The sequence below is a fragment of the Babylonia areolata genome, chromosome 22, assembly GCF_041734735.1.
Source record: "Babylonia areolata isolate BAREFJ2019XMU chromosome 22, ASM4173473v1, whole genome shotgun sequence".
NCBI lineage: Eukaryota > Metazoa > Mollusca > Gastropoda > Neogastropoda > Buccinidae > Babylonia > Babylonia areolata.
In genome coordinates, this window is record NC_134897.1 from 42,312,632 (window position 1) to 42,337,965 (window position 25,334).

Sequence of the window (25,334 nt, forward strand, 5' to 3'; positions counted from 1 at the left end):
TATATATATATATATATATATATATATATATATATATATATATATAGGATAGCAAAAAAGTAAAATAAATAAAATAAAATAAAGATCAAGAAGAACTTTAGAAAACCTGGAGAGAGAGAGGTGCCCAGATATTGTTCTCCAGATCTCACCATTAATTTTTTACTTCACGATCGTTTCTCAACACCGGCTGCCATTACACGAATCAAACAAATGTTGCTGTTGACACTGTTTCAGGGTTCGCACGTGTGACTGGTAACTGAAGTCAGAGCCGTCAGTCACTGCAGGCCGCACGGGAGTCGGGTCAATCAACGATGACGTCACGCAGGAGCAGCAAACTGTGGCGGCGTGTGGCCCGGGTGGGGAGGGTGGTGGTGGTGGTGGCGCTGTGCGTGCTGCTGGTCTCTCCGCTGAGGAACTTCCTGCTGTCGCCCTTGCTGCCCGGGGCGTGGAGAACACACACCAGCTTCCGCCTGGTGCGAATGCTGATGGACAACCAGCACTTCCCCATCGACGCTCCGTACTCACACGGCGGGGAGGGCCTGGCTGGCGCCTCGCTGACCGTCAACCTCTCTGACGTCAGCAAGTTCCTGGAAAAAGAAGACCCCTTCAAGGAGTACTACGCTCAGAGGAAGTTGCTTGTGGAGCGCGCCAAACATGACGCTGAAGCGGCGAAAGAACTTCTCATCGTCGACAGCTTCAAGCCGCTCATGAACTTGAAAGAGCGAGCGCAGCTCATGTTTACCTTCGACGTGTTCATGAGGGCATGCACACAGCACGGGTTGTCCTTCTTCATCTCGGAGGGTTCCTTGCTGGGGTCCTACCGCCACCACGGCCTGGTTCCCTGGGACGACGACATTGATGTGATCATCAACGGCAGTCAGTGGAAGGAGGTCAGGCGGGTGCTGGGCAACATACCTGGCTTCACGCTGTACGCGAACCCTGACTCTCAATGGAAGTTCTACCTGTCCGACCTGCCGGCCTTCCACGACAAGCCCTTCAAGTGGCCCAGCCTGGACATCTTCTTCTTCAGCGAGCATGACTTGTACGTGTGGGGGCTGACGTGGGGGCTGAAGAGCCACCTGATGATGTACACCAAGCACCTGCTGCCGCTCCGCACTGTGCCCTGGGAGCGCTGGCAGGTGCCCGCCCCTGCCTGTGTGGAGAGGATGCTGGCCACCAACTACGATCTGAGCAAGTGCGTCACCCCTTTGTACGTCCACAAGACCAACGAGGAGCACTATGGCTTTCAGACAGAGGTGGTGGAGTGCTCCCTGCTGCACAAGTATTACCCCTTCGTCTTTCACCACGTGGACCCCAGCGGCAGGACTGTGGAGAGCCGCAGGATTGGTGGGCGTGTCCTTCAGAACGTCAGTGTGCCCCCTCCCCCTCAAGTGTGTTTAGAATGACAGCGTTCAGTGCTGTCATGCTGACCGTGTTGAGTGCCGTCATGCTGAATGTGTTGAGTGCTGTTGTGCTGACTACTTTGAGTGCTGTTGTACTGATTGCATTGAGTGCTGTCGTCCTGACTACGTTGAGTGCTGTCTTACCAACCATGTCGAGTGCTGTCATGCTGACTACTTTGAGTGCTGTTGTACTGACCGTGCTCAGTGTTGTCATGCCGACTACGTCGAGTGCTGTTGTACCAATTGCATTGGGTGCTGTTGTGCTGATTACGTTGAGTGCTGTGACACTGACAGCATTGAGTGCTGTTGTACTGACTGCGTTGAGTGTTGTTACGCTGACTGCCACAGAATGCTGTCGCAGTGACTTTTTTGAGTGCGGTTGTACTTACAGCTGTTGTACTGATCAAAGTTCAGTGTTGCCATTCTAACCACACTGAATGCTGTGGTGCTGGCCATGTTGAGTATCATTTTACCTTGATTATTATTTATTTATTTATGTAAGCTTATCTATTATTTATTCACCGTTTTTTTTTTTTGTTTTTTTTTGTGTGTGTTTTTTTTTCTCAAGGCCTGACTAAGCGCGTTGGGTTACGCTGCTGGTCAGGCATCTGCTTGGCAGATGTGGTGTAGCGTATATGGATTTGTCCGAACACAGTGACGCCTCCTTGAGCTACTGAAACTGAAACTGTACCTTGAGTACTGTCAACTGAAACTGTACCTCGAGTACCGTCACATTGACCATGTTCAGTACTGTCCTGCTGACTGCCTTTGGCACTGTTCACTGACCATGTTGAGTGTCACACAGACTAGTTCTGTTCTGTTGTAAACTCAGTGTTAAGATCTACCGCTGTCAGCCAGTTCACCATGCATGTTTGTGTGAACTGTGTCATTTATTATGGCTGTGGCTGGGTTTGGTCATTAATGAGACGGTGACGTGTGTTGCCTTGTCAAAGCCCCCCTTTTTTTCTGTTTGTTTGTTTGTTTGTTTTGGGTCTGATAGATAGTTCTTTCAACTCTAACGGTTTAATGCTTTTATGAAATGTTTCAAACCAAATCCATCAGATGTCAGTGTCTGTGTCTACTTGATGTTGATAGTATTGTGTGTGTGTGTGTGTGTGTGTGTATGTGAGTATTTTAGTGTTTGAATTTCTGTTTGATAAGAGTGTATTAAGAATGTTTTGGATGAGTATGATGGGAGTGTGTGTATAATATGAATGGTGTTTGAGAATGATTTGGAATCTGCACGAGGATTCCCTGAAGGCATGAGTACAACTCGAGTGGACTGGACACACACATGACTGCACTGTTCATACAGATCCCTGCTATACTTTATATATATATTTTTTATAATCCTCTTCTCAGGGACAAAAGTAGAATATTTAAGTGCTGACACTGAGCGCTGTCTTCCTACACATTTTTCAGGATTTATTTTGGAAGGGGACATTTTTCCAAATATCTACACAGCACTGCTGAGTGCATGCACAACATGAACAGTACTGGATAAAACAATATATTAACTTTTAGCGGGCCAGCAGACTTTACTTTTGGCCTTGTTGCATTGCTCTGTGAGAGGAACACATGAGTTCAGGATTAGTGGAAGATGCCTGAATGATTTCGCTACCGACACAGCACCCAGTATTGCACTGTCCACAGTTCATTCCCAGTGTCTTCCTGTCAAAGCTGAAGAGTCTACTGCACAGTATTGAAGAATACAGTATTGAATAAATAATGGCATTGTTCAGTTCTTGATGTGCATGATTGTACAAGTTCAACATTCTAGTCGGGTGATCAGGGGTCTATGTTTTGTAGCTGTAATGAGTAACTTTCAGGGTTCTGAGAACTTGCTACATAATATATAATAATGCAACAGTAGTGCCAGTTTGCAAAGCATAATTAAGAGCACGTTCAGATTCTCGCTGATACTGCAGAACACAACCTAATATCATTTTGTCTGCTTTTTGGAGTCCTAGCATGAGCACAAGTACGAGTTTGTGTTAATTTTCTCCGGTACCATAGAACAGTGGCTGAAATGCCTGTCTGATTGTATGGCTATGCTGATTTCTGGCATTAATGTATCTTGAGCATAATCAATGACTAGTGTTGACAAGATTCAACAGTTGATTTTTGCTGAAGAAATGCCCCCCATGGGGATGCCAGGGGTCTTTCAGTATAAACAGCATCCCCACCTTCAAGAAATTATGTGCTAGAAATGTTTATGCACTCTTTACTTCTGCCTTTTTTCCCCCTTCACAGTTGTCTGCTTTTTTCGCATTCCCAGTCCATTTCACTTTCTGTTTCTTGAGCAAACCTTGACACTTTTTTTTTCTCTTTTCTGCAGTCTGTGATGTACTGTCTTTGCTGTTTTGCTCTTGCGATTAGGCAATGAAATTGTTAACACTGGGATGGGCACCATCTGTCCATTCTGCAGTGTTATTTGCGTATATATATATATATATGTATGTGTGTGTGTGCGTGTGTGGTCTTTTTATGTGTTTTGTTTGTTTGTTTGTTTGGCTTTTAAGTATTTTGTTTTCTGTTTTTACGATTTTTTGTAATCTGGGGATGATAAATTAATGGAAGGGCCAACATCCTCATCACGGCCTTGTCTTTCATTTTGCACTAAAGAGATGAATAGTTAGGACAATGTGTCATGAACTATGTTTTGTGAGTTTGTCTCAGTGGGTGTTTTTGAAAATCTTTTGTAGATGACAGTTTTGTGTTAATGCGGGTGAGTTTTTGTATGGTTTGACAGTCCTGATATGGCCCTATGTGGTCAGCTGGACTGTAAGCAACAATAAACTAAACCTGAGAAATGCATGAATATTGTTTTGGTTGTGATAATAAGGGGAGGTGTTTGGTACACTTGTGCGAGTTATATTTCAAATGAGTTGTACAAATTTACGGAGCCCTGAAGGAAATTCTACAGCAGAGTTGTCCCTCACTGTCAGATGGGAAGCAATGACTCAGTTGATTATATTTTTACGACTCAGCTGAGGTCAAAATTGAATAGTAGTAGTAACATGACTGCAAGTGCCCCTTACTTGGATTTGAAAAGATGGCCTCTGGAACTCTGTGTATATATATATATAATGATAGAGCTCTAACCAGAACCAGAGTATGAAAAAGTGTGACACTGTATTAGAATATGTAAATTTCTGTAATGGTCCTCTAATATCAGAACCAGAGTATGAAAAGGTGTGATAGTACAGGCATCAGAATACCCCAGAGTTCAGTCCTCTGAAGAAGGTAGGTGTCCATGGGTTGCCCAGGCTCTGCTGGGGTCAAGGTGTAATGATACTGATAAAACACGTTTGCAGGAAGTGCGCAAAAAAAGAATGACCTGTTTGAGAATTCCTTATGTGCAAAAACAGAACAAGCTGTCTAAGAATACCATTTCAGAATAAGATTGCGCTCCAAAAGAAATTTAATCCACAGCTACCTGGGCTGAAACCATTATCGGCAGTCCCCCAATCCTCTGAAATGCGTAGATCATCCTCTGACCATTCTGATGCCTGTAGTAATTTCACAGATTACATGTTTACTCTGTGTATTAGGGTATGATACTCTTAACCAGATACTCTTAACCAGAACCAGAGTATGAAAAAGTGTGATAGGAAGTACACAAATTACATGTTTACTCAGCTGTCTTGGTTTCTTTTTACAGGTTTTCTTGAAGCTTAGTATAGTGGCCATACTTACAAATGGACTGAAAACTGTTCACACTGCCACACATCACTGCAGACATTTAGAATGAAGAGTGTGATACTAGGTTTATCACCAAGTGTGCATAACTGTATGGTATTTATTAACATAATCTGATATATTCAGCCAGTTTCACTTAATTTAAAGTGATGGCAAGGTGGTAACACATCCACCAAGTGTGAGAGAATCTGAGCACTTCCCCTCCACAAGACCTTGAGTGGTGGTGTGGACACTGGTCATTTGGATAAGACAAACTGCAGCCCCGTGTTTAGCACACGTAAAAGAACTACTGGCAACAGAAGGATTGTCCCTCGGCGGAAATGTCTGATTTCCCTTAAAAAAAAAAAAAGGGATTGTCCCTGGCTATTAATATTCTGTAGAAAAATGTATTTTGATAGTGAAAGAAATACACATGCAGACAGAAACACTGTGGTGATACACTCCTGCCAGGGAGAGCAATTTCACAGAGAAATTTATTGTGACAAAAATTAATACAAATGCACAATTACTTAGTACCAGAGTATCATTATTCATCAATGTCCTCTATGAGAAATTGTAATGGCAGAAGGTCAGAATTTATCATACTGCTGACAGACTGGTCAGAAAAGAATTACCCTTACAATTTTAATTATAAAATTAAAAATGTAAAATCACTGCCATCATCACTTTAATTTTGTATCAAGGGGGAATAAAAGGCAGGAGAGCAGGCACTTTTTTTTTTTTTTTTTTACCTTAAATGTTCCATTATATTATCTATTTATTATATTAAAGTCTTAAGTTCAGATGGAAGTTTTCATGTTTGATATCCTATTACCAGTTTTCTGTTATAATCAAAGTTGTAGGTATCTAATGCACAGTCATGTAACCATTCTTTAACAATGGAACAATTCTTGATTTCTTTTTGACGAAATGTTGCCATTTCTCATGTCATGTGTGGATGTATAAAATGTATCCCCCTCCAATGAAATGTCAAGAATATTCAGGCAACCTTTATTGCAAGATTACAACAGAAATACAAAGATGATTGTGCAAAATATGTATTCTGCTTTATAAAGCAGCATGCATGAGCTGCTAACACTACTCATACAACATGCAAATACAGGGGTGCAGGTGACCAGAATCTGCATAATGCAATTTAATGAATAACAAAACTGGATCTTCAAACTGGAAAACACTTGAACACAAAACTGCTGATCCAGTAACCATCTTACACAGACTTCTGAATACCTTATCACTGCACCCATGCAAATGATATCACACAGCAAAGAAACCATGAAGCCTTTCTTTTTTATATTCCAGGTTTTAATCTTGCACATTTTCAATAGTAACAATAAATTATTTCTTTTACTTTCAACTCAAACATAAAAATGCAAACCAAACAAGAAATCAAAGTGGACACTGTAAGAAGACACCATCCATCTTTATCGTCCAATGATCCACACACTGTATTCCCACTCTTTTTACTTCCACACACACACACGCCCTCACACCACATTCTGTAATCCATTCCACATGTCACTGTTTATCACAAAGATCACCACGTTCTTGGATACACGAAAATGAACACTTATCTCAGAGAAATGCATACTTTTTTTTCCCCAGTTCCCAGACTAAAAAACACCCAATCAAAAGGAGGAGTTTGTATTATACTCCATGTTTGGTGTTTACATATACTTACCATGTCAAACTGATGCAAACTAGGCCTATGGTTTGCTCTGTTTGGCCAAATTTCGCGCGGCTAACAGTGAAAAGACGCCCCTCTTAGTCTGGCCCGCTCTTAGCCAATCAAACGCCTCTAACAGCTATGACTGCACTGAGGTGCTTGGGTAAGCTGTGGGTGGTGATGGGGATGCCAGTGAATGCAGGCATGATTGGAAGAATTCGGAACTGACTTTTCAGTTTTTTCAGTCACAGAATCCTATGTTCCAGTCAAGGTATTGAGGGAGCCTTACAACAGCATATATTCCATACAAATGTCTTCTTATACCACCATACACCTTTTTTTCCCCCTCAATACCTAGCATCCTCTATCACCATACCACAGACAGGCAAACGCCATGACTTGCACTGGTGAAGCCGCACATAAAGTTCTAACCCCTGAACTGACATACAAAGACAATCCTGCATACTGGATTTAAGGCAATTCATGGTATGTACAATTCCCCTCCCACAAAGAAATAAACTCCATGGTTGACACAGCACAGTTTCAGATGTGAGAAAATATCCCTGGGTGCAGATGGGGTCAATGTAATGTTTAAATAATCTTTGTCCGTGGGAAGAAACATGGAGAGGCACAGAGACAGAAATACTGTCATAACTAACCATGGCAAGCACAGGCTGTGTGTCCATGGTAAGCGCCTTTCTCTCTGCCGTCCACAGTTTGCATCCAACATGTCATCCAAGTTCTTAACATGCAGCAAGCATGCTGCCCTGTTCCATCCTGAGGACCAACACATGTCCGTCAGAAGCTGCATGTTCTGTACAGTGTAACCAGAAGCAAGTGGAATCCAAGACACTGATGTCCCAGACTCCACATCTTCCAGCCTTTCTTCTCCTCCTCCTCAGCTATGCCAGTACCCCTGCGGGGGACCATGCTGATACTGGGAAGAGGGTGGGGGTGGCGGGGGAGGGGGTGGAGGCCCGTGTGGATGGTGAGGGTGGCGCTGAGGGAGGAAGTGGGGGGCAGGAAGGAAGGTGTTGGCGGAGGAGGCAGGGATGGTGTTGATGAAGTGTGCCTGTGGCCCTGGCTGGCTGAACGACTGGGAGAAGGGCGGGTAGGGGTTGTGGGAGGGGGGCTGGCTGCTAACCGCAGGCCCCAACTCCCCCTGGCCCCCACCCGGCACGAATGGGTGACCCAGCTCCCCTGGCGGGCCTCCTGCATGGCCAGGGGGAGGGGGGTAGGGGTGGGGCATTTCCCCCTGGCTCTGGGGGGGACCCTGGGGGTGGTGGAAGGGCCCCAGCTCCCCCTGACTGTTGGGAGGGGGAGCGAACTCCTGGAACTGCAAGGGGGGAGGGGGCTGGGCCCCCGGCTCTATGAACTGCTGGTGTATGGGTGGGGGAGGGGGCTGTCCCGCAGGGTCAAAGGGCGGGGCCTGGGGTGCACCGTTGAGGTGAGGAGGACCGGGGTGCAACATCTGCTGGGGAGAGAGGGCTATGCCTGGCTCAAACTGGGGTGGGGGCTGCTGCTGAGGGGGGAAGGCAGCATTCTGGGGGTGGTGGGGAGGGGGTGGTGGTGGTGGAGGATGAGGGGGGTGCTGCTCGAAGGAGTCTTGTGGCAGGCCCTCCCTCATGGGGCTGTAGTTCTGCGAGCGAGGGGGGGCGTGGCCCTGGGTGGGTGTGCCGGGCTTGGGCGACTCGCTCTGAGCAGCTGAGGGGGACTGGGTGCTCGAGTCCTCCTCCTCCAGCCCATTCTCTGCAACAATAAGTCATGGCTATGCATCCACCTCTTCTTGTCTGTCAGGCTGTTTAGTGATCGATCTCTCTCTCACTCACACACACACACAGATTCCACTCAGTGATTTCTCTCTCTCTCTCTCTCTCACACACACACACACACAGATTCCACTCAGTGACCACACACACATACACACACACATACAAGACATACTCCACCACTCAATTCTCACAATACAATCATACTAACAGTAAATTTTTGCTAAATAACCATATACATACAACACACAGCATGGTGACGTCAAACTCTCTAGAACTGGATCTTTTGACCCTTGACTGGTCCTAATGCATTTGTAAGGATAGAACATTATGTCATTCCAATCCTATCTGGATAGTTCTGCAGAAAAAAAACAAAAACACAGTATATTCTTCATGATGTGTTTTGTCAAGACACCATATTTACCACTGAATGATTGGTTTGTGGTCTTCAAACCCAGCAACATGGAATCTCAGAGCACAGTGTGGCACAAAAGACTAAGCAATATGAATGCTTAATAACTTCTTAAAGCTGCAGTGAGTTCAAGTTAAAATACCCACAGCAGTTTAATAACCAGTAGATACAGCTTTTACACTGAACATGTTGAACAATATTCACAACCTTAAAGGAGACAACAGAGAATCAACGTACATCATGCATCATACCTTTCCTCCGTTTCCGGTCCTGCTCTCCACCTTCTTCATTCGGCATGCCTCGTTTCAGACCTGCACACAGATTCCTTTTTTATCACTGAGAAAATGCAGTCGGGGAGCGGGGTTGGGGCATGGGGAAGCTGACACAACCACAACCCCTTTTCATCTTGAATAATGCTTTTTCTGGGTTGACCCACCCCTGCTGAGTTCCTGGATACAGTCCATGTTTGGCTGGTAAATGTACTCTATCAAAAGGTACAATTGCAACTTAACTGCCATTCCAAACAGGCAAAATGATATTCACATCCTCAAATGAACTCTTTCCTACACTGTTCTGATCTGAGGTATCTAGGACAAGCTGCTCTTTTCTAAGTATGCTGTCTTAACAAAGACATTTGGCACATGGAAAATGCCATTAATAGAACTGAAAATTGCATACTCAGAGATTTAAAACACACACACGCATGATAAACACATGCAAGAATACACACCACACACACTCCCAAGCCACACCACATGATGTGGAAACAACACTGCTCCACCCACTGACCGTTGGCAGGAGCACCCCAGGGCTGGTTGTCTGGACGGGCGGGAGGGGGCATTAACTGCCGATGACCGTTCCCTGGCTCTCCAGTACTGGAGGGGGACATACCCATGGAGGTAGGGGGTGGGGGAGGAGGCATTGTGCCCCCGGCGCTACTGGAGATGGGCACACCAAATCTGCAATGTCCAACACTATTGATAGGTACTGGCACCCGCTAACAAAGGCTGCGGGAAAGCCGGCAGCAGGCAGAAATTTGTCACTTTTCACTTGATGATTTTTGTGTGAAATTGTGTATAAATCTTGTTTAAAACATAATGGAAATAAAGACAAGTCATTTATCTTTCAATCCATTGTTCGTTTATTTACTTGTGTTTGGGTACGAGTGTGTATTCGTTCCGAGAACTGCCTACCGTAATCAGCGAAACTGATTCCATGTCGCGCTTCCGCCATGGCGGACATGCGCGTTGTCCAAGGGTCGGTTGTTTTGATTTGTTTATAGGTTGTGGAATTTTCCATCCCCAATATTCAAATAAGGTCAAACCGTAAGGTCGAAGCCTAAACAAGTTCCACGATCAGTTATTTTAATAATTTACTTCATAACAAAAAGCCAGCACACCAATCTGGTTAAAAGGACACATTTGAAGGATTTTTCGCGATGTAAATCTATAAGGATTATTTTGCATTTTATTATATTCATATGATCCTTTTAGGATTTTGAAAGAAAGGATTGCCGATTTAAATCCAGACAATTGTTCATGACATAAACTGGAAACAACCACCTCGTAGGCCTCTCGTGACCTAGAAATTAACTAGGTAAAACCTAGTTATTGAGATTGGTTTGTTATTACTTATTGTTAACTTAGTTCAGAAATAAATACCAACGTTAATGGAATATACTGATTTATCTCACAATTTGAGCAGGGAGCGGTGGGATCAAAGGCCATTGTACATAATTGTTTCACATCATCAAGCTTTTTGTTTACATTTGTCAATACACACTTTCTCCTTCCTCTCTCATAGTTTTAGCGCACACACACACACACACAGTGACACACACACACACAGTGACACACACATACACACACACATGAAGTGTGCATGCACTCATGTAGCAACACATCCGCTCTGTGTGTGTGTGTGTGTGTGTGTGTGCTTGTGTGTGTGTGTGTGCTTTTGTGCTAACACTGAGGGACAGAATGATGAATATTGTGCAAAGCATTTCATACCCAGTGTCTTTGCTGTACATGCAGGTTTCACACCATTGCTGATTTAATGTAATACCTTTTGATAACAAACATTAACACATGTAACAAATGTTAAATAAGAAATAATACAAACTAGCTTTCATTAATAGGAGGGAAAAAATCCCAGTTTTAGTGACAATTGCAAATATTAATGTAACTGTCCATAGAGAAGAGCCTTGACAGGTTTTACTCCTTTTTTTTTTCTTATATGGTCTGCAGCGTTATTATATAAACCTGTTATATGCAAATACCAAAGCTACATGAGAAAAAAACACAAAAAGTACAAACAATGAAAAGCTTATAATTAGGCACACACACACACGCACGCGCGCGCGCACACACACACATACATACGCACAGCATGAATCAATGAATTGATGCACTTGCAGATGCATTCAGTATATGTGTACATGCATGCATTCCGGGCAGCACAGATTGAACCATCTTTGGGTACATCATATCATAAACCAATATTTAAACATTTAGTGATTTAGCCTGCATTGTGTTTTGTGAACTTGAAAACCATCTGTATCAGATCAAATGATTTTTTTTTTTCCAGAGCCAATGGATGTTGATACAGACCATGACCTGTCTTCAGAATCCAGCGACACAGCTGATGAGGAAACACTTTTAAGGATTTTGTTTTCACCAGGATTGGAGACAATATTGCTGTCTTCAATGACAATGATTTTCATGTCAGAAGTGTCTGAAATTTTTAGACCAGACCAGGCTAAGCTGAACTTTCCACACAAATGTACAGTTGCCAACAACACATATGTGTGGCCACATAAGCCAGAAGATGGTAGTATATCTGCAATGTTTGTGTTTTCTTCTGGTTTTGGAGTTAAATGCAGAATGGTAGAGTGTGGTCTGTTCCTGAACATGACAAACTGAGGAAGACATACTTGCACAGAAGATGGAAATGGGGGTCTGAATTATGTTGCAGTGATACCCTCCAAGTGTGTTCCATTACTTCTCCCTTCTTTTTGCCTAACACAAAGTTGGTCACATCTACCAAGGTGCGCTGAAGAGAATAACCGAACCAACAAAACATACAGAGAATAAAGTGAAATCCTTTCCTGACACTTCTGTCATAATGCTTTCCCCACCTCTGTACAAGAAACAAGACACAAGAGCCCAAATTCTTATTCAGCAAAAATCTCACATGAGCCATGAAAACCTTGCACCTTTTATTATGCATTTTTTAAACTCTTCACAAGGACATACATGCAGTTATACATACACAAATACAAGCATGCAGATGTGTGAAGAGAAACAAACAAAAATTTTTTTTTTACAGAAACAGCAGTGACGGGCAACAAGACACCCACCTGTTGTCCTCAGCAGCCAGTGAGGAGGGGGGTACATGGTAGGCCTGTGAGACAGGGGACAGGCTGTTCGGGGGTGGGGGCAGCTGTCCAGGCAAGGCATGGATGGTCTGAACCTGGATGGTCTGGGGCATGGGGAAGGTGGTGGGGTTGGCAGGGTGGGCGGGGGCCATCACTGCCTGCAGGCCTGGCTGGGGGGGCTGCAACTCAAGCTGTCCTGCTGGGACACCTGTCATCACCACCACCATCACTTCTGTATCAACCTAGTCCAGCCTCCCTCTGTTCCCCCCACACCCCCACCCCGGGGTCAAATCTGGCTAGCCTGCAGTCTATGATGGTCTGCTAGTGTAGACAAGCCTGGAATGCCCCCTGAAGACAACTTAAACTCAGAAATGAGTGCACCTAGATTCTAACACACCCCCTCCCCCCTCTCCTTCATAATGGATATGGGGTCATTCTAGGCTAGCTTGCAATGACCCACAGTGATAAATTTGGCCACATTAGAATCAATGATAGCTACCTGAACTGCCCAGCACTTAAGTTGTAACAAAGAGGAGGAAGAGGCATTGGGTGGCTGTCAAGGCTAGCCCAGAACAACCCCCTTACCTTTATGAATAGCTTGATAAAACCTTTAGAATGGGGGTTATTTCCAACTTGGGTCGATCTTGACTAGCCACAAATGACCTGTGAGGTCATTTGAGGTAAATGACAAAAATAAATGTATGCTATTTCACAATCACAAACAATGTTCTTTTCAATACATTCGTCATCGATTTCACACTGACCCAAAAAGTCATCCAGGAGAATACAACAGAACAGAGGGAAACCATGTGTACTGCTCTTGAGCTAAGTATTACTTTTGCACAGGACAGGAGTCAACCCCTGCCAGAGTCTGCACCAGTGGGTCACAGTCTAGTACCTGTGTAATTCACCAAAGTATTAAAAAACCAAAACAGACCCAATTGGGGGTTAGCTTACCTGGCTGTGGCTGTGGGGGCAGACCGGGCTGTGCAGGCAACATGGCGATGGGCTGGGGCTGGGGGGCTGCCGCCAACTGTGGGTGTGGAGGGGGGAGCCCCGGCTGGTGGGGGGCTGGCTGCAGGGTGTGTTGGGTGGGGGGCTGGCCGGACAGAAGGGTGGGCTGTGAGGGGTGGTGATTCTGGCTGCCCAGGGGAGGGCTGGAGCACACCAGGTTGACCAGGTGAGGGGGCCCATGCTGCAAACAAACCACCATGACATTCACCACTTGCTATTAGGGTTAGTCATAAATGACTTGGATTCACAGGTACATTTTCATCATTCTGTTTAAAGAACCTTACCACTTCTCTTCATGATACTAAACCACACAGACGGAGTCACGAGAACATGAACCTTACACTGAAACCTTTAAAAATATCAGCTCTTCCATACTGAAGTATCTGAGGAAGATAAAAACACAGTAGTTCCAATCTGATTTCAAGCACACATTCAGTTCAAAATGCTCATATCCTTTAAAAGCAAAACCCCTAGCAACCCTAATCGATGTAGGGGACTTTCACTTTTCATAATTTCCAGCAAATAAGGCTTATCAGATGTATGCAAATAAACTTTTTTCTTTTTGTTCAAGGGGTGCTCCTCAGCACTGTGTCATGTTACAGGCCAGAAGTTAGGGTATCCACAATCTTCAGCATCCATCTTAGTCTTGAAATCTATCTTGATCTGAAGGAAATCTGTTGTATCCACTGATGGGCAGTAATTAACAGAGCAGGAATAGGTAAACTGTTGACCAATCACGCAACAGTGTGGATTAAAGGCCAATCATATTGTAATGGTGTCTGAAAATAATAGTAAACTGAACTAGAACCTAACAGGATGACAAAACAAAAAGCCAGACAAACAAGAAAAAAAGAAAAAAAAAAGAAAAGAAAAAAACTTCAAAAAAGAAAGCCACAGACACCCCTTTCCTAATACGGCAAAGAACAAAACATTTAATATTAAACACACAAGCCTGGGTTTCCACACACCCCACCTGATAGCCCAGCAGACTATCTGGGATCTTGTCATCTTTCTCCTCAGTGAAGCGGCGGCGTGCAGGCTCAGAGTCCTTGGCGGGGCCGGGGGTGTGGGTTACCATGGAGTTGCTGGTGGCCAGGGAGTAGATGTGGGAGGAGGGGGTGGTGGACACCACCAGAGAGGTCAGGCCTGGGGTCATCATGGGGCCACTGCTCACCACTTCCTGCACTCACACACACACACACAATATGTTGTCATGGAATCTCCTGGACGCACACAGTGTTGTCATGGAATCATCAGTTGTGGAGGTTCTGAAGAGAACAGAGGGGATCAGGTGTCGACACAGAACCAGTGTTACTTGCATTACACAAAGGATCAATGTAGCACCCAAGTTCATTTCTCTTTTTCCCCCCACTATCAGGAAATGTTCTTCCTAAAATTACGTTTAAGTAACATACTTACCGTGACCCACTAGTGCAGACTCCGGCAGGGGTCTGACATTCCTGTCCTGTGCAAACTACTATACGCCTATGCGGAGAAAACGAAAGTAGCTAGGGCCGATAAACTCCCAGAAGTAGGTAACCTCCCCTTTGCCCCCCCCCCCCACTTCTGTACTTGGGATGAGTCCTGTCAATGTCTTCAGTGTCGGCAGATTCAAGGGGGGGCTGTTATTTCTGTTATTTGAGGGACGTGGTGGCAGTCTCCACTCTGGGAGGGTTGCTCACTCAGTCTGGCTCGCAACTAAGCCATTATTGTCGTTAGTAGCGGGCTTAGTAGGTGGTATCCTAAGTACGTTAAATCAGAACAGGCGCCACTGAACACGACCAAAGTGACTCAGCAGCAGTGCAGGGTCTTCTCTGGTGTGTGGCCTCCTGACAACCTAACATCAATAGTACCCTGCGGACTGATGATGCTGGAACTGTGATGGATGAACCCAGGTGCGGCGAGGGAGTACTGCCACTGAAACCGTGCAGATGATGGGGCAGCAAAAAAAAAAAAAAAAAAAAAAAAAAAAAAAGCTGATGCAATGCTTGTATCTGCTCCTCAACATGAAGCACAGCCAGCCTTGAATATAGCTGATCTAACCCTCCTCTACTCCACCCACCAAATCTCCTCTACTCCCCCTCCCTTTTTTTGTTGTTTCGGCAGTTATTAATTTCAACAACCACTAAGACTAAGGTATCTGCCTAGCCTTCAGACAAGCCTTCCTTTTAATCACCATCATTTGTACCCTATCAAATATAGTCCCCCTCCCACCCAACACCCACATCAACCCAGTGCATACCACTCAAGAGCAAACAAGTCACCCCGTCACTCACCGGGGAGTAGATGGTCTGGTAGGGCTGAGGCTGGGCGGGGCCCGACACAGGGGCAGGGGGAGCAGCCAGCACGGGGGGTGCAGCCACAGGGGCAGGCTGGGATACCAGCTGCACCCCAGGCTGCAGGGCGGGGTTGAGGGCGGGCGGGGCCGGGGCCAGCTGGCTGGGCAGGGAGGCCAGGGATGTCATGGACATGGGCATGGATGTTTGCACCGACATCTGGGGGGCCAGGTTCATCTGGTTCATCTGCAGCGGCTGGGGAGGGGGGCCCTGGCTCATTATCAGCTGCTGCTGGCCCAACTCCAAAGCTGCAACAAGGGAGGAGAGAAGATAAACATTATTGAAAATTAGATTCAGGCAAGTCAAATATTTGACATTCCCTCTTGGAATATCTTGCCAGTAATGCTAAGTATGGTAGTCATATATGCCCTTGATTGTAAGTACTCAGTTGATAATTAGGGAAGGACGAACAGACTGCGATATTCCATTTCCTCCTTGCAATGCCAGCATGTAGTGACATGTTTCAGTATTATGACAGAAAAAATATGCTAACTTTTTTTGTAGTTGTCACATGCAGCAAAATTCAGCCAGTTCGAAGCAATAACTTTTTATAATTTTTATTGGGACTTCAGTCCTTCATGATGCATAACAGCACACAGTTGTAAATGATTATCAAATTGCATTTTGTTTTATATTATAATTTGTGCGCATTTACTGATCAGAATACAGCATTCAGGACATACACTCACTTCTCAGAAAATAGCTTAAGTTTCCCACTTGCTTCAATGTAACACTTTTTTGGAACCTCTGAACCCAAACATCTTGCAGCTCTTACTTTAGTTCCATGGTCTGATATGCATTTCTGGGAACACAAATCAGAGGTATCAAATAAAATCTCACAACTTGTACCTAAAAATTTCAAAGTATAAACATACAACGCAGATGAACCCTGAAATAACTCCTCTCCAACCCCTACCCTCCCAAAAAAAGTAAGTTATAAGAAACAAAATAAACAAAAAGAGGACAAGACAAACCCAGCCCCTCCCTACCCTTCGACACACAGACACTGGGTAAGTGGGAGGTGGGAGGTTGGGTTGGGGGTGGGAGTGGGGGTCAGGAGTGTGGGTGAAGACAGGTATATATACCTGTCACTGGAGGTGGCTGCAGCTGTAGAGGTGTCTGTGTGGAGATAGGCAAGGTGGTTACCACAGGCACAGGGGCCATGCTCAGCGTGGTGTTCAACAGCATGCCAGGGGCTCCAGGCTGACCTGCACACACACACACATTATAAAGTGTCTTTTAGTGCAATGTTACTGGCATGCATCAGCACAATGCTACTTCCGATGGCATTAACTCTCTTCATACGAACGGCGAAAGAGACGACGTTAACAGCGTTTCACCCCAGTTACCATCATCAAAATATTGCAAGCGGAAGGCTCTTATACTGAAGAGGTGAATGTTGACAAAGAATACCACAATTCTGACGACAGAAGCTAAAGGTTGGGTCATTCAGACACCCACTGGACATCCAAGGGGTCTGTGTAGAGGAGAAGAGAGGACTGGCTTTTATGTAACCATCATTACTATTTCAAGTTATAAAAATAAAAGAGCAACAAATGTACACTGCAAGCATCAGGGACATCACAAAATAAATCAATGTGTTGCAAACAGACTAGAGTGGCTTTGGGAATGACTGCCTCTATTTTATGGCTAAACTTTGAAACGCACCTGTCTGTGACCACAAAACATACTCAAAAGAAATGCTAGAAGAAATCAATTCACTGCTGCACTGCCATTTGTCACAGTCTAATAATAAACATGCACTGCAGTCTAACAGCTTTGAACATAGCTTTGTCACAGTCTAATAATAAACATGCACTGCAATCTAACAGCTTTGAACACTTCAGTTAATAAGTGCATTGCAGACTCTGTGCAAAAACAAAGTCAAAACAGTAGAACATACTTAAGATTGACAATGATGAATTCACACGACAATTCTGCCACTGTCAGCCTTGCTGGCCAAGTTCACCTGTATTGTTTTTTGTTTCTGATTGTGATGGAGTGACTTCTCTGGCGTTTCAGCTGTCTCTGAATCAGAGGACTCTAACAGTGTACTGAAGGCCTCTGACAAGCATGGCAAAATGTTTCATGTTCTTTGCTGGTTCCTCTCTAACTGACTAAGTCACTTCTTGTGTTAGTTGATATGTGTGGTCAGGAGAAGCGACTCTTCAGTTTTCCTTCATTGTGCATAGATTACTGTTTAAACCATCAAGTGCAGCCTTTTGCTTTTCTTCTGCCATGATCTCAACCTAAATATGTGTTTGGCATGTGGCTTAATATGCAATGAACACACACATAACGTAATTGCATAAGTCACAAAACCAACAACTCACAAATAACTGTAGCAAAGTGGGTAAATCTGATAATGTTATGGGAAAACAGTTACACAAAGTCACCTGGGTTAATGGCAGGTAGAGAGGAAGCCAAGGATCCTGCAGGTACCATCACTGATGACATGGATGAGGATGGTACAATCATAGCCTGCTGGGGCTGAAGAGCTGCACACAAATGCACACACACATTGATCTATTATAATGATTTTCATGACTTGTTTGTTGTTTTTTAACTCAGCAATTTGCATGTAAATACAAAATCTTAAAGATCACCATGCACCAAAAATCTTTTATTTTCACTTATTTTTATCTTACTAATGGAAGATATTTCATTTCTGAGCCTATAACAGACCACATCAAAATGAAATTCTTACACGGCAAAAGACTGATAATTGCTTTTCCAATAGCTGAATCTATGCTAACAGGCCTGCTATGTCTGCAAAAGAATATGGAATAGATTGTGATCTCCAGAGTAAGGAGTTCAATTGTGGTGTATAACACAAACAATGCACAGGAATCAGTCCTTTGATGTGTACACATAAAATGCCTAAAAAAATTGCTAACTTAAAGTGAACACACACACGTTACTTTATTAATTAAATGCTCCCATACAACTTGCAGCATGCTTATCAACACTATTCTAAAACTGAAGTGATATTTTAATATAGAAAAAGTCACACTTCTTTACAAATGTGCAGACTGAGTCCCACACATATGCACACAATCTACAAACGAATCCACAGGTTTGTGTAACATATCTGCCTCATATTCACAAGAGCAAACTAAGTGCACATGCCTGCACACACACACACACTTTATGAAATCATTTTATCTCTTTATCTGAAGTTGTTAGAATTTAAATTTATCAAAAAATGAAGCTACATTACTTTTTGGGTTCTGAGTTTTCAGAGTTCTGAAAGACAAGCATTTGCTTGAAGGTTACAATTCGATAACACTTTGCAAGAAAATGATTGCCAACACTTGAAATCTGCATGGCTTTCTCTTGCACTCTGACATTATGTAACTCGAAGTGTTGTCTCATACTCATGGCCTTGCTGCAAACCGTTGTCTCGCAATCATTCATTATCTTGTTCAACATATTCTTCACACTTACACTTCCTTATCAGTAAATTAATATGAGGAAAAGTTAAAATAATTTCAATAATACATCTTCAGAAGCCCTGAATAACTTCTGAATTAACACTATGAATACATCTTCAGAAGCCCTGAATAACTTCTGAATTAACACTATGAGCCTTTGCAAACAATAGATGTGATTGTCATTTTAGTTTATATAGTTTTCGTCAGCAGTCCTGTGATCTTTCAAAAGTATTTTATATATATTCATTTTGATGTCAAATGTTCCATCCCTGATAGACAGGTTCACATATATTTGTTCCCTAGTATTCATATCCATTTTACTTTCAAATGTTCCATCACTGGTAAACAGGTCAGGGATATGAAAGTTGTTTTTCACTTCCCTTCGAGATCAATTACAAATTCTTTTGTTTTCTGAATGTTTTTAAGTCCAATCAGTTACACCAGGAAATTTTTGCACTCCCTCAAATTACACAGCATCAGAATTTGATTTTAACATATTTTTCTTTTCTGTATTTCTAACTATTCTTTTTTTTTTTGCTGCCCCATCATCTGCACCATTTCAGTGGCATTACTCCCACGCCGCTCATTTAGATTCCCCCGTACACGGCCACACCCGGGTTCGTCCGTCGCAGTTCCAGCGTCGGCAGTCCACAGGGAACCATCGATGTTAGGTCGCCCGGAGGCCACACACCAGAGGAGACCCTGCACTGCTGCTGAGTCACTTCGGTGGTGTTCAGTGGTGCCTGTTCTGTTTTAACGTACTTAGGACACCACCTACTAAGCCCCCTACTAACGACAATAATGGCTTAGTCGCGGAGCCAGACTGAGTGAGCGTCTCTCCCAGAGCCCCCCATGAATCCGCCGACACTGACGACATTGACAGGACTCACCCCAAGCACGGAAGTGGAGGGGTATCGAAACTGAGGTCACCATGAGAGCAGGGCATGAAAGGTCACAGACTGGGACTATTTTGTTCATACTGATGACGATGAATGAGAAGGAGGATGACGATGATGATGACGATGTTGCTATGGAGGTCCATTTTGGTTTGGGACTGCGTGACAAGGCTGTACACTACGCTTCCTGTCATAATGATATCCCGGCGTTAACCAGGCCCGAGAGATACAGACACTTGCAGTGTTGGTCAGGTAATTAGAGCAACACACCCAAAGACGCATCCTTGAAGTGGATGACACTCGACTGTGTGGTCCCAGTCTCCCCATTTAAGCCCACAGCACACTCAACTCTGGGTAGGAGCCGGCCACGGGCCGAAAAACCCACCTCCGCTGGGATTCGAACCCGCGTCCTCCCAGCCGTCAGTCCGCGACGCTAACCACTTCGCCACGGCGGCTGGTATTTCTAACTATTCTTTGTTGCTTTTAATCAAGAAGAGACACATAACGTTATATATCATAATAAATGTTGGAGCATAAACAACAAACTGAACCAATCTTACTTGTGAACACAGTAAAAACAAGACTTACAACTCTAGTGGGTCACGGTTAAGTATGTGTAATTAAAACAAGACTTACAACTCTGACAGGACATCAGATCTAGACCAGCATACAGTTACATACAAATGACGACACAGGTGGGTAATACACAACATATTCCACAGTTTCCCAAACCTTGTCATCTCTCAGTCCTCAATAACAGATCACGTGACTCTAACAGCAGGGACCTACCACAGTCATGCCATTCCCCTGCTTTACATTTCATGTATCAATATCACAACAAATTACTTTGCACTGAAAACTACTTGTCTCTGTCACTCTTTTTCACACAAAGTTCAGTTAATTTTACTCATGACTGGACTGATAGTCACTCATGTCCGACTATAATCATCAGAACATAGAGGCGGCAGGTTCTGTTCCGTCTGGGCTAGAATCTGATTATAGTGAGAGTGTCTTCCCCACATTATATCCCCACTCTCGGCCATAAGGGCTTTAGGACAGCCAGTGCTGTGATTGTCTCCAAAGGACCAGTGCAATCTTGTCTCCCAGGTTGAGAGTCACAGTCCTTCACAAAGACTAAAATGTAAATGAATTTCCATTCGACTGGGAAACCCCCTGATCATTTTGCTCTTACTTTACTACTGGCCCAAAGGTAAGGTTATATTAATTTCTGAAATTATCAACCACAGACAGGCTAAAGACCTTCAAAACTGACTGGTGTCTTCTTCATCATAAATGGCTGTGGCTCGAGTCAGAGCTGGAGCCTACCTGGAGCGGAAGGGACCAGCTGGGCCTCAGGCAGTGCTGTGATGGTGGGCAGCCCTGGAGGGGGTCCCATCAGCGCTGCTTCCCCAAGGGAGGCTATACCAAAACAATGCACACATTGCTTCAGTCATGGGACACCTCTAGCACCCTCTGGGTCAAAACAAATGGCAATCTACAGCAGTTTTTGTCAGAACTCTTCCACATACAACTACTCACATTCTGACTTAGAGAGCTTATAACCAATACTTTCAACCAAAACATATCCTATTCATCAAATGGAGTTAAAATGCATGAAAAATTGAAAAGTTATATCGGAACTTGTAGCCGATTCCATTATATAGCACTACAGCAAGTGGAAGAATTCTGACAAAATATGCAATATGACCAATGGATCATTCTGCTCTGGATCAAGAGGGATCTTCCTTCCATCACAAAGTAAGGAGGATGAAACTTGGTGATACCTCTTTCATACAGTTTATTCTTATGGTCTTCCTTTGAAAAATTGATAAAAATACCTTAAACATTGAAATGGCATTTTCTGTACCAAGGACAGTTTGAAGCCTCTCAACCGACAACCACACTCACTTTAGGATGGAAGGTCCATTAACATGCAATGTCTGGATTTAATCCATGGTCTGGCTAAACACGTAAACTACAACTGAGACAGAAAACAAGAAAAAATCTTTTTAGTCTGTTGATACTCCAAGCTGCCACAAACTGTTGTCATGCTGCCATTCAACACTCGCAGAAAAAAGATTACTCAACAGAGTTCTGCAAAACTAGCCACACATATATGCTCACAATACAGCAGCTGAAAAAGTATTTCACAGTCAACAGCACTTATGACCAACTTTCATCAGTACTGAGGTCACATGCCACCTTTCCAACTTCAAACCTACAGGCTGGCTATCATGGACACACTCCACTGACAATGGTTCTGCAATGCTAGTTTCAAATGAAGGATCAGCAATGATGCAGACAATTCAATTCAGTCAGTTACGAACATGGTGAAAAGCAGAGAAGGCAAAATAGGTTTACTTTCACTTCTTCCCCCTTCCCTCTCCACCCCCCTCTTTGAAAGGTTTTCTGACAGGCCAGATTTCTGTGGCACCAAGGACAAATGGCACCATCCAAACAAGAGTTTGCTTATCCACTTTCATGTAGCTCCTGAGTTAAGGCTTACATACACAAGAGTTGTTCTGAAAGTGTAGCCAGAGGTTACTGTAGGAGGGGTGTATCAGTGACCTTCCCATGAGGAATGAAAAGGCACCTTCTTTCCCTCCATACTATAAAGCTGTGGAAACTTCCTCAGTAGTATTTTGCATGACATACTGGTTTATTATGTGCTGTTCCATTTATATCAATAAGCGCAATGCTCTGCCATCCAATATCATTCCTCTTCTTCTTCTGCGTTCTTGGGCTGCAATTCCCATGTTTACTCGTATGTACACAAGTGGGCTTTAACATGTATGACCGTTTTTACCCCGCCATGTAGGCAGCTATACTCTGCTTTCAGGGGTATGCATGCTGGATATCATTCAATATTAGCAACAGAACCTGGCAATGGAAGCTTTAACTCTACAGAATGTTATGTAGGAAATGTTGTGTTAATTATTTCTTGCAGACTGAAGTTTAACAATTTCTTGCAGATTGAAGTTTAACAATTTACTTTCATACAGCCATCCTTGCACAAACACACAATTTTTCTTTCTTCCTCTTCAGTTCAAGTGTACCAATTTGCAGCATGGATCTAAACTGTTTTTTCTTCATTAACATTTTTCTTGTATTCATTGTAATTACTGTAGTGTAACTGGACATATAAACAATTCAATGAAATATGTCTTGGGTTGCTACTGTACAATGTTGAAATCATCACTATCCCCATTTTACTGACAATTTGACGAGTAAAGTCTGATAAAACAAAAAGTTTCACTCAATGCATTTTGTGTTTCAACAGCCTTCTCAACCTCTCCAATAATACTAATGTACATGTGTTGCAAACAATCTACCCTGCAAAAATGCTGAACATAAAATGACTTCTCCACATTCTCCCTCTTCCCCGTCTTTGAAAGCAAGTAAGTCCACAGCAAAATGAAGTCCTAGTTTTCTCCAACCATGGCCACTACACCTGGTATCACAGGAATACAGTATACAACAAACAAGGGCTGACTCGGCACACTGATCAGACACATAGTCAGAAAACAGACAATATTATGATCTGTCAATATCAATTTCACATGCAAACAGTTGCCGTGTGGCTGCCTGAAACATAAATCATTATGCACATCATAACAACAGTCCAAACAACTGAACATAACTCACCCTTGTCTTCAATGGTTTCTTATATCTTTCTGGTTTCATTTATTTTCAAGGAAATTTACTCTTCACATATATGTTCAGTTGTAAGCAACACATATCCTCACATTCCAAATACAATGAGTAGTTTCTCTCTCTGCCCTCAGAATCATGGTTTCAACTTTCTCTCCTTTATAACAACATATATAGATCTTCATTCAACAGACAATACATAAGCATCTTTTCACAGCTGTATATTCTGCTGTGCACTCCATGCTGGTTTGGAGGGAAAACCCTGTAAAGTGCATGCAAATACCTCAGCTTCAAACAGATTCTCTCTCCTGTTAACACTGGAAGCTAAATAGTATTAGCATTTAATATTCAGGTGGCATTTTAACTGCAAAAATCATCACAAAATGAACACATGTCAAACCTGCACAAGCCTTTTTTTTCCTGCTTTTTACTGTTCGAACACCAAATTTGTTATGAATAAATTCTGGACAAATTTCACTCTCAACTCTTATCATCCCCCCAAAATACACAAAGTTTCTTGGCAAAAAGAACATACCACATCTCTTTAGCACATAAAAGACTTAAAAAGCCTCTGGACATGTTTACCTAATACCTAAAGTATGCTTGCTTCCAACAGGTTTGACACAGTGCACATGTAAAAACAACAACATGAACACTATCAAAACTGTGTGGCATCCATCCCCAGTGACTAGCACCTCTCTTTACCACAGCAGGCAAGGTGGTGGCTCTCAAGTGTCCAAGCAGTGGACTCAGCGGCACAGAGTGAGGCGGTGGTGGAAAAGCTAAAGTCAGTGGTCAGGCTGTAAGGGACACAAACCTTCTACATCAGTGTGACTTACTGGGCTGTTGAAGGCCACTAATATAGGCCGTGGGCCCAGGAGCAACCGCAGGAGGGAGGGCAGCCAAAGCCTGCTGAAAACTGGCGTACATTTGCTGTACCTAGACAAGAAACAGGGAAGCATGGTTAGGATATGGAGGGCCCCTGAGGGACACCATCACTACCAACATGAAGGAACTGTGCATGCTGCATTAAACTCATCCACGTCCTAGTCCCTATCTACAATCCAAGCCCAGAAGAAATGTACAGGAACCACAAAATGATGCTTATTTTTGTCTGGGGTTTCTTCCCCTCTAAATCCTGGGTTCATTAGAAGATTTAAAACAAAATTTTAAAGAAAGCAGGATTAAAGTAATTCAATTTCATTGATCAATAGAAAGTTCCATTTGGTATGGGACAACAAGGCATACCATGTATTTTGCAGAAAATCTTGCACAGAAAAGCTAAAATACTGATTACTTTCTACTGGACTTGGGGTCACAGCTTGCCACTTTACTACCGTCCACTTCTGGGCAGGCAGCACTGTTGAAAGCCTCATAGGTTAGTCCACTTTACCTGCCTGGTTCTTCCACCGGAGTCCCATCAACGTGTCTTGGCTTGACCAGTGGAGCAGTGTACACAACATATACCCTCATCCCTTTAACCCAAATTTACCATACAAAACAATCTGTTACACAACTTACAGTTTACATTCAAAAACAAAAATTCCCACTTTATGCCATTTACTGGAACGCACACACACAAAAAAGTAATGACAAGAAATCACAAACATAAATGATACAAAGGAACAATTGTTTGCACTTATACATCAGTGAAACATACTTGATAAAACTGGAAAGA

At 43.5% G+C, this 25,334-nt stretch overlaps 2 protein-coding genes across 6 annotated transcripts in view; one reads left to right on the forward strand and one right to left on the reverse strand.

Moving 5' to 3' along the window:
• Positions 1 to 4,224, forward strand: part of LOC143297231 (uncharacterized) — a 42,172-nt gene extending 37,948 nt beyond the window's left edge. For all 3 annotated transcript variants that reach the window (XM_076609468.1, XM_076609467.1, XM_076609469.1), the window contains exon 2: positions 235 to 4,224. In XM_076609468.1, the coding sequence (XP_076465583.1) occupies positions 312 to 1,406 (1,095 nt within the window). In that variant the 5' untranslated portion in view covers positions 235 to 311 and the 3' untranslated portion in view covers positions 1,407 to 4,224. The remainder of the gene's footprint in view (positions 1 to 234) is intronic.
• A 1,843-nt stretch (positions 4,225 to 6,067) lies between these two features.
• The window catches only part of LOC143297230 (uncharacterized), a 34,532-nt gene continuing 15,265 nt past the window's right edge, over positions 6,068 to 25,334 (reverse strand). For 2 of the 3 annotated variants that reach the window (XM_076609464.1, XM_076609463.1), the window contains exons 10-20: positions 24,496 to 24,595; positions 21,332 to 21,424; positions 18,072 to 18,173; positions 16,761 to 16,883; positions 15,616 to 15,923; positions 14,313 to 14,519; positions 13,283 to 13,520; positions 12,308 to 12,533; positions 9,739 to 9,908; positions 9,201 to 9,260; positions 6,068 to 8,517 (exon numbers count right to left, since the gene is read on the reverse strand). In XM_076609464.1, coding sequence (XP_076465579.1) covers positions 7,667 to 8,517; positions 9,201 to 9,260; positions 9,739 to 9,908; positions 12,308 to 12,533; positions 13,283 to 13,520; positions 14,313 to 14,519; positions 15,616 to 15,923; positions 16,761 to 16,883; positions 18,072 to 18,173; positions 21,332 to 21,424; positions 24,496 to 24,595 — 2,478 coding nt within the window. In that variant the 3' untranslated portion in view covers positions 6,068 to 7,666. Of the gene's footprint in view, positions 8,518 to 9,186; positions 9,261 to 9,738; positions 9,909 to 12,307; positions 12,534 to 13,282; positions 13,521 to 14,312; positions 14,520 to 15,615; positions 15,924 to 16,760; positions 16,884 to 18,071; positions 18,174 to 21,331; positions 21,425 to 24,495; positions 24,596 to 25,334 lie in introns of all 3 variants that reach the window. The other variant, XM_076609466.1, reaches the window with a different exon arrangement.